This window comes from Humulus lupulus, chromosome 5, assembly GCF_963169125.1.
Source record: "Humulus lupulus chromosome 5, drHumLupu1.1, whole genome shotgun sequence".
NCBI lineage: Eukaryota > Viridiplantae > Streptophyta > Magnoliopsida > Rosales > Cannabaceae > Humulus > Humulus lupulus.
Window position 1 is genome coordinate 26,337,328 of NC_084797.1, and position 13,005 is coordinate 26,350,332.

Consider the following 13,005-nt stretch of genomic DNA (forward strand, 5'->3'; position numbering starts at 1 on the left):
CGAGATTTTAATACCCACCTACTTGCTTTAGGGCTGTGCAAAAAAAATCCAAAAACTGATAAACCGTTCAAACAGACTGCCCAAACACTGAAAAAACTAAAGCCGACAGAACCAAAAACCACTGAAACCGCCTTGGCAAAAACTGATATTAAATCGGTCAGTTTATAAGTTGGCTGCAAACCGACCGTACAAACCGAAACCGACCCAATATGCTTAGGTTCCAAATTTGTGGATGAACCATTGTAACCATGTGTTTAAGTTTTCAAATCTTAAAGTTAAAATATTCAAGTTAACAAATTAAATGGTTCAATTTCATATTAAAAAAAAGATAAAAAAAGATTCCAATAATCTACATTTTCTTTAACTTAAATTTCCTAAAAAATTAATCGACCAAACCGCGATCTAAATTGGTCGGGTTTTTTGGTATTGTAAGTAGGTCGGTCAGTTTTTGGATCGCACCAATCCAAACAAAAAATCAAAATTTGGATTTTAGAATAGAAAAAAACCACTCAAACCGATCGATGTTATGCCCTAACTTGCTTATTTGATACATATTTGACTGTATTTTTCTTTATATGGGCTTTGTTTTTTTATACACTTTTAGTGAGTTTCATACCATTTCTCTTCTTTCCATTGTGAACTTGTGTTTATATTTGGATTGGGTTAATATTTTAATTCTTTATACTTCAACTTGAATTAATGAAAATTGTAATACTTGTACTATATATAAAAAAAACATTCGTGTCGTTATTATATTTGAATGCCGTTTATATATGTTTGGTCGTTTTGGTCTGTGTTGTTATGTGTTTGTCGATAAGTCAAATCCCCGTTGAGAGTCGAGTAATGGACGAATCCTGATTCCGTTTCCACCAGAATTAGAAACAATAGAAACCAACCAGAGACTGATTTGCCTAAGAGAAAATCTCAGATTGAGAGAAGAGAGAGACTGAGAGAGTGTGTGTGTGCGCGAAAGAGTGAGACCGCCGTGCGCGAGGACGAAGATGCTCCGGAAATGTGGAGGGAGATCGGAGACAGAGAAGAGGGCAAAACTCGCCCAAATCGGTTCGCGAATCGCATTAAGTGGAACCGCGTTGAGAAGCTCAAATTATCCAATCACAAAGATATCGTCTCAGCTCATAGAGGTTCTATCAATTCTCTTCAGGTAAACTATTTTTTTTCTTCCCTTTTTTCTATTGTCACCATTTGTGCGGACCCATCAAGCTTTTTCCTTTCCTTTTCAATAAGAACATTCTGGTTTTGTTGAGGAAGGCAAACCTTTGATGCCCAGCTCTTTTGAATCATGAAACCAGGTCGATTTGACTGAGGGCCGATACTTGTTGTCGGGTTCTTCGGATGCTTCAATTGCCGTTTACGATATCCAACGTGCTACCGAGTTTGAAGGAGGTGGAGTTATAGCGAAGCATAAGTGTTTATTCGTGGTTGACAAGAGCCATGAAAATGGTCACAAGTATGCTGTTTCCTCGGCCATATGGTATCCTGTGGACACAGGGTTGTTCATCACTGGTTCTTTCGACCATCATATTAACGTTTGGGATACAAACACCACGCAAGTAGTCAATACTTTTAAGATGCCTGGAAAGGTTTATAGGACTGCCATGTCTTCTTTATCAACATCCCACATGTTGATTGCTGCTGGAACTGAAGATGTTCAAGTTCGTCTTTGTGATATTGCTTCAGGGGCATTTGCTCATACACTTTCCGGTCACCGTGGTATGCTTAATTCGTTTCAGTTTCTTTCACTTTTGCCCTATTCGTACCGTAATCTTTGTATATAGCTTGATCTCTTTCATTCTAATGACTAACGTAAGATAATTCAAAGTTCACATTTCATAACTATGAAAGTTTTCTTACATGGATTTTTTTTTTTCTTTTGAAAGAAAGTTCCATTACTCCATTTGGGTTTTTCTTGCGTTGGAAAGTTTTGCTAGTTGTCACAAATCTTCATCTTTCCTTGGCTGTTTTCGTACTTTGAGACAAATGCTTTATTCACTGACATAATGAAGTAGCTAAGATCAGCTCAAAGTTTATGATAATGAAACCCTGTTGCAAGCTCACCACTAGGCTAGTAGTTGGCTGGCCTAAAGTGTAGTTGTGTGAATTATATTCTTTTTATAGCTTCTGAACTTCTCTGTATCTATCAAACATATGTTTAACTATATAATTCTTGCATTCATGAGCGGATTCTATTATTTTTTTAACTGTAGATGGTGTGATGACGGTGGAATGGTCTACTTCAAGTGAGTGGGTTTTGGTTACCGGGGGGTGTGATGGTGCAATACGGTTTTGGGACATTAGACGTGCAGGATGTTTTCTTGTTTTAGATCAGTCCCAGTCTCAGCTTGGGAGACGCCCACCCATATTGGAACGTTCTGCTGCTAATAAGGTGTTCATTCTCTCATGTTTCTTTTGTAGCCCAAACCTATCTTTCTCGCTTTTGTTTCCGGTGCTAATCAATCATGTCAACTTTCTATTACTTTTTTTGGGGGATGGGTTCTCCTCAAAAATTGTTTTTTTTTTTGTAAATTATAACCTTTTTGTTTATTAGGTTGGGCATAACCATTTATCACCGGAGAAAATTTTCTAGCCCTTTTCACCATGCTCTTGCATATATCATTATTCTAATGTTTACATTTGCTGCTTTTTATTAAGTATTAGCTTTTATTTCAATTGTGAGAGCTGTGCTCCAAAAATGAAATAAATTTATTGATAGTAAATAAAGAAGAAAATAGTTATAATGTTTTTTTGTATTTCTTTTAAGGTTTCTACATCAAAGTCCACCATAGTTCCAAGTTCATCAGTAAAAAGCCGAGCAGCACAAAAGAAAGCTGCCAACGGTAATAGTATGAAGCTGTCACCTATTAATAAAATTTCTGCGAAAGGACCATTAAGGCAGAGATTACATCCTGGAATGTTGTCGACTCAGGATCGTGCCACTGCTCATTACGGTGCTGTAACTGGATTAAAAGTTACTGAAGATGGCATGTATCTTCTGAGCGCAGGTTGGGTTCACTTTAGTGCTCAACATTCGTATTTATATTAGTGTGTTAAATATCATTTGATATGATTTAGGTGTTTCAGTTTTGGTTTGGAGAAATGACTAACTAGATTCATCTAGTTAATTTTTTCCTACTTGTTAATTTGACGGAATATGGAGTTCAATTTATATACCCTTTTTACACATGTATTAGTTCCTTTCGCTAGTAGTTTCATACTCCCATATCTAATATCTTGTTTTCGAAGGAAAAAAAAAATATATAGAATATTAAGTGATGTCGTAGACAAAATATATAGTTGTTTGATTGTTTCACAGTGTGAGCTAAAGATGCACTCATCTGAGTCCGCATTGCAAACTGCAGAAGATTTTCGATAATGGTATTTGCGATGGTGAAAATTTTACATCAGTGATGCTTATAAAACTCATTATTGCAGCACTACTTCTTAATTGTTTCACACGTGTACAATTTTATGTATGGTTGTTGGAGCAACTAGAATGGATTGACATGAAATTTCATTTTACTTCAGGTTCTGATTCAAGATTAAGGTTGTGGGACGTTGAATCTGGCCGTAATACACTAGTGAACTTTGAAACTGTACGCCTGCAAACCAGCAAGCCAATACAGTTAGCTACAAGTCAGAATCCATCCCTTGTTTTTGTTCCATGCATGAAAATTGTGAAGGTCATTTACTCCAACTGATTTTTTAAACAATTCTACTTCAAGCAATATGAAAATATTCTCAAATACCCATTTTTCTGCAAATTATAAGTTTGAGTTTTGGATTTTGGATTTTCAGGCATTTGATATGTGGTCAGGTACGACATCCCTGACGTTTTGTGGTCACTATGAATCCGTAAACTGTTGCTGGTTCAGTTCTCAGGATCAGGTAAAAGCTTGGCACTCTTAAATTATTTTTTGTTCTTTATGAAGTAGAAGGGCAGTGAATCTACTACATATGTTTTTGACCATCATGAATAAGATCGATGAACGCATTATTCTCCCTTTGGAAACATTACTGATGCTTTAGTAAACATTTCATGAAATTGAGAAAGAGTAATGGGAAGAAGGAATAAGACTTCAGAAAAATTAAATCTGATCCTGATTTGTAGAGTTAGAATGATACATTTCCTCGGAAAGCTTACTGGAATTTTTTCCACAATACTTCCATGCAGGAGTTGTTTACAGGTGGCAATGATAGGCAAATTCTTGTCTGGTCACCGTCTAGATTGCTTCCTGATGAAATGGTACACCAAATAATATTTTTACTTCTCTATTGTTTGTTCTGTATCATAGCTTTATCATTCTTGTTAACTGCTTAGTGAGTATCATACAATTTGTTGGTTTTGGGATCGAAATGCAGGATGAAGGACCTGTTGAGGACCAGGATAATTGGAGTGACTGACATTGCTTGCTCTGTTGTTGCCTCTTTCACCAAAACAAAGCTCTTTGACAGTCAGACAACTTCAAACATCATGCGTTCCAGTCAAAGTGCCGTCAGTGAAATTTTTCTTTAGCATGTGGAAATAAACACGTTCCATTCAAAGTTTTCCCCCTTTGCTGGATTTTACGTAAATATATAATTATATACCCATTCTTTCTATAATATTCCATGTTCTTTTTTTTTTTTTTTGCCACAAGTCATCGTAGTTCCCGGATTAATACTCTATGTTTTGTAAAACTTAACACTTATAATATAGAAGTTTGATTGTGCACTTGAGATGTTGATTCATGCATTCTTCTACATACAAGTGTTCTTGTGAAAGAGTAAAACATGGCTAGCATGAGTTTCTCTTCCATTGGGAAAGTTTCATTGCCATCTAATAAAGGGGCACATTCATCCACAAGATTAACTTGGACAATAAAACAATATAATAGGGCGTGCATTCACTTGTTTTCTATGTAAAATAAATAAATCAAATCTTATATTACTAAACTGCATTCGTGAAATATTATTAATTTTAATAAAAAATGTTTCACTATTTCTAAAATATATATATAATAGAATGAATTATAGTTTTATAGTATCCATAAATATTTATATCAATCATTTTTACATACATGACATCTAAATACACAAGGTTAACATATATATTTACATGATTACATAATATATATATAAAATACAATAATATTTAAAAAGAAATTGACAATGGAAATAAAATAAAAATAGAAAAAATAATTGTGTAGACAGTAGTATACATGTCTCAACTATTTTTAGTTTCTAATGTATTTCACAATGTCCTTTGGTGAATTTGATGAAGAAAAAGAGCTCATATCACTTGAAAAAAACAACAAACTATCACACAAATTTATAAGATAAAAAAAATGATATGTATGCATTTATTATTTTTAAATAAATATGATTCAATTATTTAAATTATCATAAAATATCTTAAAAATATCATACTTTAATTAATTTATTTATTTATTTTTGTTTAAGTTTATGTTTATTCTAGATTTTGAATTTGGTAGTGATAACAAAAGATTATATATTATATGTTTATTATAATATTAAGTTTAAGTTTAATTAAACTTTATTTAAGTTATAAAATATATGGTTTTATTATTTTTAAATAATTATCATTGTAAAAATATCTTATTTTAATTTACTTATTTAAGTTTAAATCATGTTTACACTCTACCGTTAATATAAGAATATTCCGTTAAAGTTAACGAAAAAAAACTGTTAAAACCAAGAATTTATGTTATTTACACACTTTTTATATATATATATAATAACTTGTTTACCTAGTTTTAAAGTTGCAAACATTATCTATAATTTTAATAAAAATTGGTTCACTATTTTAATATATATATATTTATAAATATGATAATTCTCCTATAGGGGCTTCACTTTAAGCCCTACCGGTGAGGCTCTTAGTGTTCTCGACCCGTGAACAGTTTTCAGCGCAATTTTTTTTATGACCGTGTATATTGTAGCTATTTAGAGCATCCTGCAAATTTTCAGAAAATTCCAAATAGTTTACAGTACTGAAAACTAAGTTCAAACGTGTTGTTGCACGCGTGACTAATTTTTTTTATGCGAGTGGAAAGCAACACGTTTGAACCTAGTTTTCGGTACTGTAAACTATTTGGAATTTTCTGAAAATTTGTAGGATGCTCTAAATAGCTACAATATACATGGTCATTAAAAAAAATCGCGCCGAAAACTGTTCACGGGTCGAGAACACTGAGAGCCCCACCTATAAGGCTTAAAGTGAAGCTCCTATAGAAAAATTGTCATATATATATAATAAAATAAATTATAGTTCTATAATATATATAAATATTTATATCAATAATATCTACACATCTAAATACAATGTATAAATATATATTTACATGAATACATGACATATAAAATACAATAATATTTAAAAATAAATTAATAATAGAAATAAAATAAGAATAGAAAAAGTCATAGTGTAGACAGTAGTATACATGTATCAATTATTTTTAGTTTCCAATATATCTCTCAATGTCCTTTGGTGAATTTGACGAAGAAAAAGAGATCCAATCACTTGATAAAAAAACAAAATATCACACAAATTTATAAGATAAAAAAATGATATGTATACTTTTATTATTACTAAATAAATATGATTTAATTGTTTAAATTATCACATAATATCTTAAAAATATCCTATTTTAATTAATTTATGTTTGTTCTAATTTTTTGAATTTGGGTGACAATAAAAGGTTATATATTATATGTTTAATATAACATTAAGTTTAAGTTTAATTAAATTTTATTTAAGTTATAAAATATATGTCTTTATTATTTTTAAATAATTATTATTGTAAAATATCTTATTTTAATTTGTTTAATTATTTATTTATTTAATTTTATTTAAGTTTAAATCATTTTTACAATCTACCAATAAATATAATAATATTTTGTTAGATATAAGAATATTCTGTCAAAGTTAATGGAAAAAAAAACTTTAAAACCAAGAATTTCCGTTATCTACACATTTTTTAAATAGATGAGATATATACTAGATACATGCAACGTGCAATGCACGTTATCTTAGTTTTATTTATAGAATTTATTAATTATTTTTATTAAATTTGTATCATTGTCATATAAATTTCAAATAAATAAACAATATTATATATAAAAGAATGACATAAACATATTAAATGAAAAATTAAATCAAAACATTGTTTATGATTTAAAAAATATATATATATATATATCATATAATAACATTTTTAATTACAAATGATATATTTTTTAATAAAAATCAAGATTATGTATTATATATTATTATAATAATATTTTATAATATTTAAATTTATATTAATATAAATATTAAATATCTAGTCTTGTATTAAATATTATTATCATAAGAATATTTTATAATATTTAAATTATATTAATATAATTAGTAAATCATAATAATATTTTATAACATTTAAATTTATATTAATATAATTATTAAATATCTAGTCGTGTATTATATATTATTATAATAATGATATTTTATAACATTTGAATTTGAATTTATATTAAAATAATTAATAAATATTTATTTTTAAATGTATATTCCGTTAAATATTTAGAATATTTCATTAAGGTTAACAAAACTGTTGACGCGGTTTTTCGCCAATAGTGTATAAAAAAATAATAAGGTTGATTAGTGCTTAGTAATAAACCGTAAAGAAAGATTAAATGAACTCACAAGAACACAAATATTTTATGTGGTTCAGTGGTTAAAATCCACCTAGTCCATGAGTCTATATTATTGCTGGTTCTCTCTATTTTGGCAGAGTTTCAGTATTATAGAATAATCGTCATTTTTCCTGTCCAATATTCTCAGTATTTATAGAGAAATTCCATGGACAGGTTTGGGTAACCGCACGAGTCAATCACGGATTTACAAATTTATTACATTTCATACAAACAATTCCCATTTATACTGGGATATGATTTGATCACAAAATAAATGCTCTCCTAATATCTGAGACGTTTAATATGACAGACTGGTCATAAATAATCGTATAAAAGTACTCGAGTCTTTGGGGATCCGCGAGTACACAATATATTTGAATTATCACGAGCTGGATATATCTCCTAGCTCATATGTTGACAACTGTTTGAATACTCCAAGCTCGCGGTTCTCAACCTTCATGTTCGTAGCTCAGGTTAAACCCAGGACACTTAACACCACACGTGCTTATGTGAAACTGGAGTTGCTTACATGGATAATAAGTAGATATCATTCCCTTGGTTATTTATTCGTATATTTATTTGCCAGTTGTACCCGAACTGAGTGGATGACTCGAGCTAAAATTAGGGTACAACATTTGCCCCCCAAGCTCCTGCTTGTGTATGACGTCATCTTATCTGACCTACATAGTAGGGGCTTTTAGTTCTGTTACACAAAATCATGCTTGCCCACTACTCGAGTACTGGACACGTGGTGTACTGCAATTGGCATCTGTTCGGGTTTCGAGGACTACAATAATTTTCTTGTCACCTTTTTGCCACCGTTTTGTCTATTTAACCATGGCCTTTGGATCTTGTACTAACCAAATCAGATGTCCCAAATTAATTTATGTCGTTTACGTATAAATAGGGTAGGCAATTTTCAGGCTTCACCACCTTTCATTTGAAATTTTTCTATATTTTCTCTCTTCTGTATTTCTGAATCCTTCTTCTTTCTTAGAAAACCCCAAAAACCGTTCGTTGCACCCAGTTACTTAGGAGTCTTACAGGAACTTTCCCCTGCAAAGTCTACTTCTTTTTATCGAAGAACATACTGTAAGTACCCCGTCTTTTATTTTTGAAGAAAATTTTCTTTTACTGGTCTTTTTTTTTGTTCTTCACCATGCTCATCCGCACTATTCACTGTAATCAATATTAGGTTATTTCCCGAATGCCTTTAGCGAATAGGCCTCGACTTAGGTTCAATGGGTAGGTCCTAAAATATCTTTAGAACTACGACATTCATAAAACTAGGTAATTTCTGGGTAAACTTGGGTAATCTCTATGGTGAATTTAGAAAATACCCATTCGGGATATAGAAGATGAAAAGTTTTTTGGGTTCAAACCATGTTGCTTAGGTGTCACACTTCTTGGGTGGTTTTGCACTAAACCGCCTCCCAAGGAAAGTAGTGGTCTGATTTTCTGGCACACGGATCCCTAAATATCAGGGGTCTATTAGGAAACTGAGGTGCGTAACTTAGGGTAGCGCGTGACATCACGCGATGGGGCCGAGGCTAACTCAACTCGTACATCAAAAGTAAATCATTCCCCCTTCGTAGTTCTGCGTCGTAACCTTTAAATCCTCTTAGGTCGCCTATTAATTAGGTCATTCTGTTCGTTAGGCGATCTGATGTCTCCCAAGAAGAACGCAACTAGCTCGTCCTCTCAGCAAAAGAAAAAGGGGAAGGAGGTCGCCCCTGAGTCTCCCATTCCCCACTTCAGTCCAGTGGTGGTTGAACCGAACGCCTACTTCGAGGCTGAAAGAATTGTATCCAAAATTACAACCGAGGGGAGGGTAAACAAAATCATGCTGAGCCACAACATTGAGGTCGGGACCGGAGTTCTCATTGCCCGGCCTGCCTTTGAAGGGAAACAGAGCTGCTCCCCTTGCTAGGACGACTTCGCGGCCTGGAGTGACGAACATCTGAAGGCAGAAGCCAACCTCCCATTGGACCAATACTTTAACAGACTTTTTGAACTTCGTGAAGTTGGCTCCATTTCTGCTCCCCCCAAATTCCTATAGGCTTTTTGCGGGGCCGAAATATTTATTTTTGAAGCATGAGTGGGAGGTCCCCACTCCGGCAGACATCCTCTATTTTTTCTGCCTCAAGGCTAGCCTGGAACAAAGAGGTTGAGGTGACGAGTTCTACTATCTCACCAGATTCCCCAACTCTGCTCCCGTCATAGATCTTCCCAGCCACCCCAACGACTATAAATACTTTTTCTTTATGTCGAATGGGATCCGGAATTGCGAACACAGTTATTTCAACCGTCTTATTAAGTTCTTTATTCTCTGACGTCAGCTCATGAAATTTTATTCTTACCAAGATATTTTCCTTGTACATGTATTAATTGAGTTTATTTATCGTGCAACCATATTTGCGAGGACGACGAAGTCCGCGAATCTTGGGGGTCAGTACGAGAGATTGTTTGGACTGCCCCCAGTGAGAAGGATTATCGCCAGGTCGTGAACGACATCACGATGCTGGCATGTCAGTTGATTGGCGAAGGCCAGACGTTAGCCTTAAGGACCTGGGCTACCCTCCTTGTAATCCGAGAGCTCCCATCCTCTCAAGAGGAAGCCTTGCCAGCCACCGAAGGCGAGGGTGAGGAAGAGGACGAGGTGCCTCTTGTGCGGAAAATGCGGGTTCTCGAGGCTTTTCGGGAACCTGATTTTGACCGTGCTGCGTCAGGGGCAGCAGTCGGCCCCTCTGGCCAAGGTAACCCATACCCCTATAGGGAACTAGATAGGGTTGTTGCCAATTTCAGGTTAGTTAGGGGAAAGGCCCAGATGTACGAAGAAGGCCACTTCGGCAGCGAGAAATGTCTCAAAATCCCCTGCTAAGGGGAAAGGCACGAGCTCGAAAGCTTCGGTGTATTCCATTACTGAGAGGAGGATTCCTCCTCCTCCTCCTCCTCCTCCACCTCGCTTCGTGCCTCCTCGGGATTAAGTCACAAGCTGATCCTCCAGCTCCCCTTGCCTCAACTGCGACCGTCCAAATAACAGTAGATCCCCAGGATCTAGAGAAAATTCCTGAAGCTTTTCGAGGAATCCTTTATGAGATGGCGAGCCACATGGTGGGGCACACCTATAAGGTCAGCTTGAGGGACTTGAGGACTATCGAGGAGCGGAGCCCGGAGAACGTCCTGGAGTCAGCCCTGGGGATGAACATTACAGTAAGTTATCCTTCCTTGGTGACATCTTTCTTTTTATCGCGTCTAAGAATATATCTGACTTGCCTTCTTATTTTGTAATCTGCCCTGGCTCAATATCGCAGTATAGCCTGGGCTAGGGCTAGAAATGATGAGCTCCAGGCCGAAATAAATGCCGCCAAGACTGCCCTGACAGCTGCTCAAGAAGGCGAGCAGGCCGCCAAAGCTGCCTTTGCGGCTGCTCAAAAGAGCGAGTATGATGCCAAGTTTTCCCTTGGCTCATCCCAGGAAAGAGAGTAGGCTGCAAAGATTTCCTTTGCTACTCTCCAGGCTCAAACTGCACAACTCCAGGCCGAGGTTGATGAAGCCAAAGAAAAACTGCTCGAGGCAGAGGCTGCAGTTAAAGAAGAGAAGGCGGCCTCATTGTCGTCCATGGAGGATATGCTGTACCATTGCTGGGCCTTTAACTAGGATATGAACTTTTTCTTTCATGGTTCCCGTGCTGTGGGATCCGTACCTTGAAAAATTCAAGGCTTGGATTTTGCAAGAACCATCAGAAATGGGGGATGCTTCTGTGGCGAGCGAGCAAGATGGCGAGGAGGTTACATCCTTAGAGCGACCTGGAGGAGCTCAGTGACACCCTTTTTCCTTGATTTTTTTTGGGCTTGTAAACAATTGCCTTTGGGCTCAGTTCGAGGTTTTTCTCCTTGGGATAATTTTTCAATTTCTATATCTATCTTTTTATCTATTTATCCTTCCTTTATTATCTCTCATGTTTATGACTCTTTAGACTTGTACATTCGAGATTTTAGGAATCGATTTTAGATCGAGATAGATATTTTGAGCTCGGTTATATCCAAACTTTATGTGTTGATTTATATCATACCTGTTAAGAATCAAGCCTTGAACCCGATTATATCCGGAATTTTAAATAATTTAAACTTAGTTCGTGTTAGGTTAATTGATAATTCGTACTTTAAAAAACCCTTGATTTTAAACAATTTTCCCAACTTTCCAAGTTTTGGACCTGGTTGTATCCAAGATTTAAATGATTAAAACTGAGTTCATGCTAGGTTTATTGACATCTCGAGCTCTTAAAAATCCATCGAATACTCAATTTTCCAAGCTTCTAAGTTTCAGACGTGGTTATATCCAGGGTTTTAAGTAATTTAAACTTAGTTCATGCTAGGTTTATTGATATCTCGAGCTCTTAAAAAGCCATTGAATAATCAATTTTCCAAGCTTCTAAGTTTCGGACCTGGTTGTATCCAGGGTTTTAAGTACTTTCAACTTATCCAGTGATCTTACTCTGACCCATCTTGGGTTATATGTCCCCCCAAGTAACCAGAATGTAGAAACTTTCTTGGTTGCTTTTACAAACATTAATTCACGAGCTAATACACCTTTCACAAGAAAAATTATTTAAAACCACCTTAACAAGAAAAACTATTTAATGATCCATCTGTTATTTAATTAAATGGCTTTTATGATTAAGCCTTACATGGATGATGGTACTATTGATAATACTTTTTTAAATGCATGGCGTTCCAGGTTCATGGGACTATTTTTCCATTCAGCTGAGCTATCTTGAAAGTTCCTTCACGCAGAATTTCCACGATCTAATACGGTCCCTCCCAGTTCGGGTCCAAGACATCGTCCTTGGGATCCTTATTTTCCAGAAAGACCCTTCGGAGAACCAAGTCGCCCAATTCGAACCTACGCGTATTGACTTTAGAATTAAAGTAACGAGTGATTTTTTGTTGATAATGAGCGAGCTGTAACTGCGAATCCTCTCGTTTACCATCAATCTGGTCGAGAGATGTGTTAAGTAATTCATCATTCCATTCCTGGCTAAATGTCCTTTGCCTGTGAGTGGTTACCATGGCTTCGAATGGAAGGACGACCTCGCTTCCAAAATATAAGGAGAAAGGAGTATGTCCCTTGGAGGTTCTATGAGAAGTTTAGTATGCCCAAAGTACTCGTGGGAGCTGTTCGGGCCATACTCCTTTGGCCTCGTCTAACCTCTTCTTAAGGCTCGCCTTTAGGGTTTTGTTCACAGCTTCAACCTGTCAATTGGCCTGCGGATACGATACTGAGGAGAAGCTTTTAATAACGTCGTATTTT

The 13,005-nt window shown here is 35.2% G+C and overlaps 1 protein-coding gene across 1 annotated transcript; it reads left to right on the forward strand.

Moving 5' to 3' along the window:
• Positions 1 to 826: 826 nt before the first annotated feature.
• LOC133834662 (WD repeat-containing protein ATCSA-1-like) lies at positions 827 to 4,729 on the forward strand. Its single transcript, XM_062264338.1, has 8 exons — positions 827 to 1,162; positions 1,311 to 1,731; positions 2,226 to 2,404; positions 2,780 to 3,020; positions 3,544 to 3,698; positions 3,814 to 3,903; positions 4,190 to 4,261; positions 4,378 to 4,729. The coding sequence occupies exons 1-8, from the start codon at positions 1,013 to 1,015 to the stop codon at positions 4,417 to 4,419; spliced, it is 1,350 nt and encodes a 449-aa protein (XP_062120322.1). The 5' UTR covers positions 827 to 1,012; the 3' UTR covers positions 4,420 to 4,729.
• Positions 4,730 to 13,005: the final 8,276 nt, after the last annotated feature.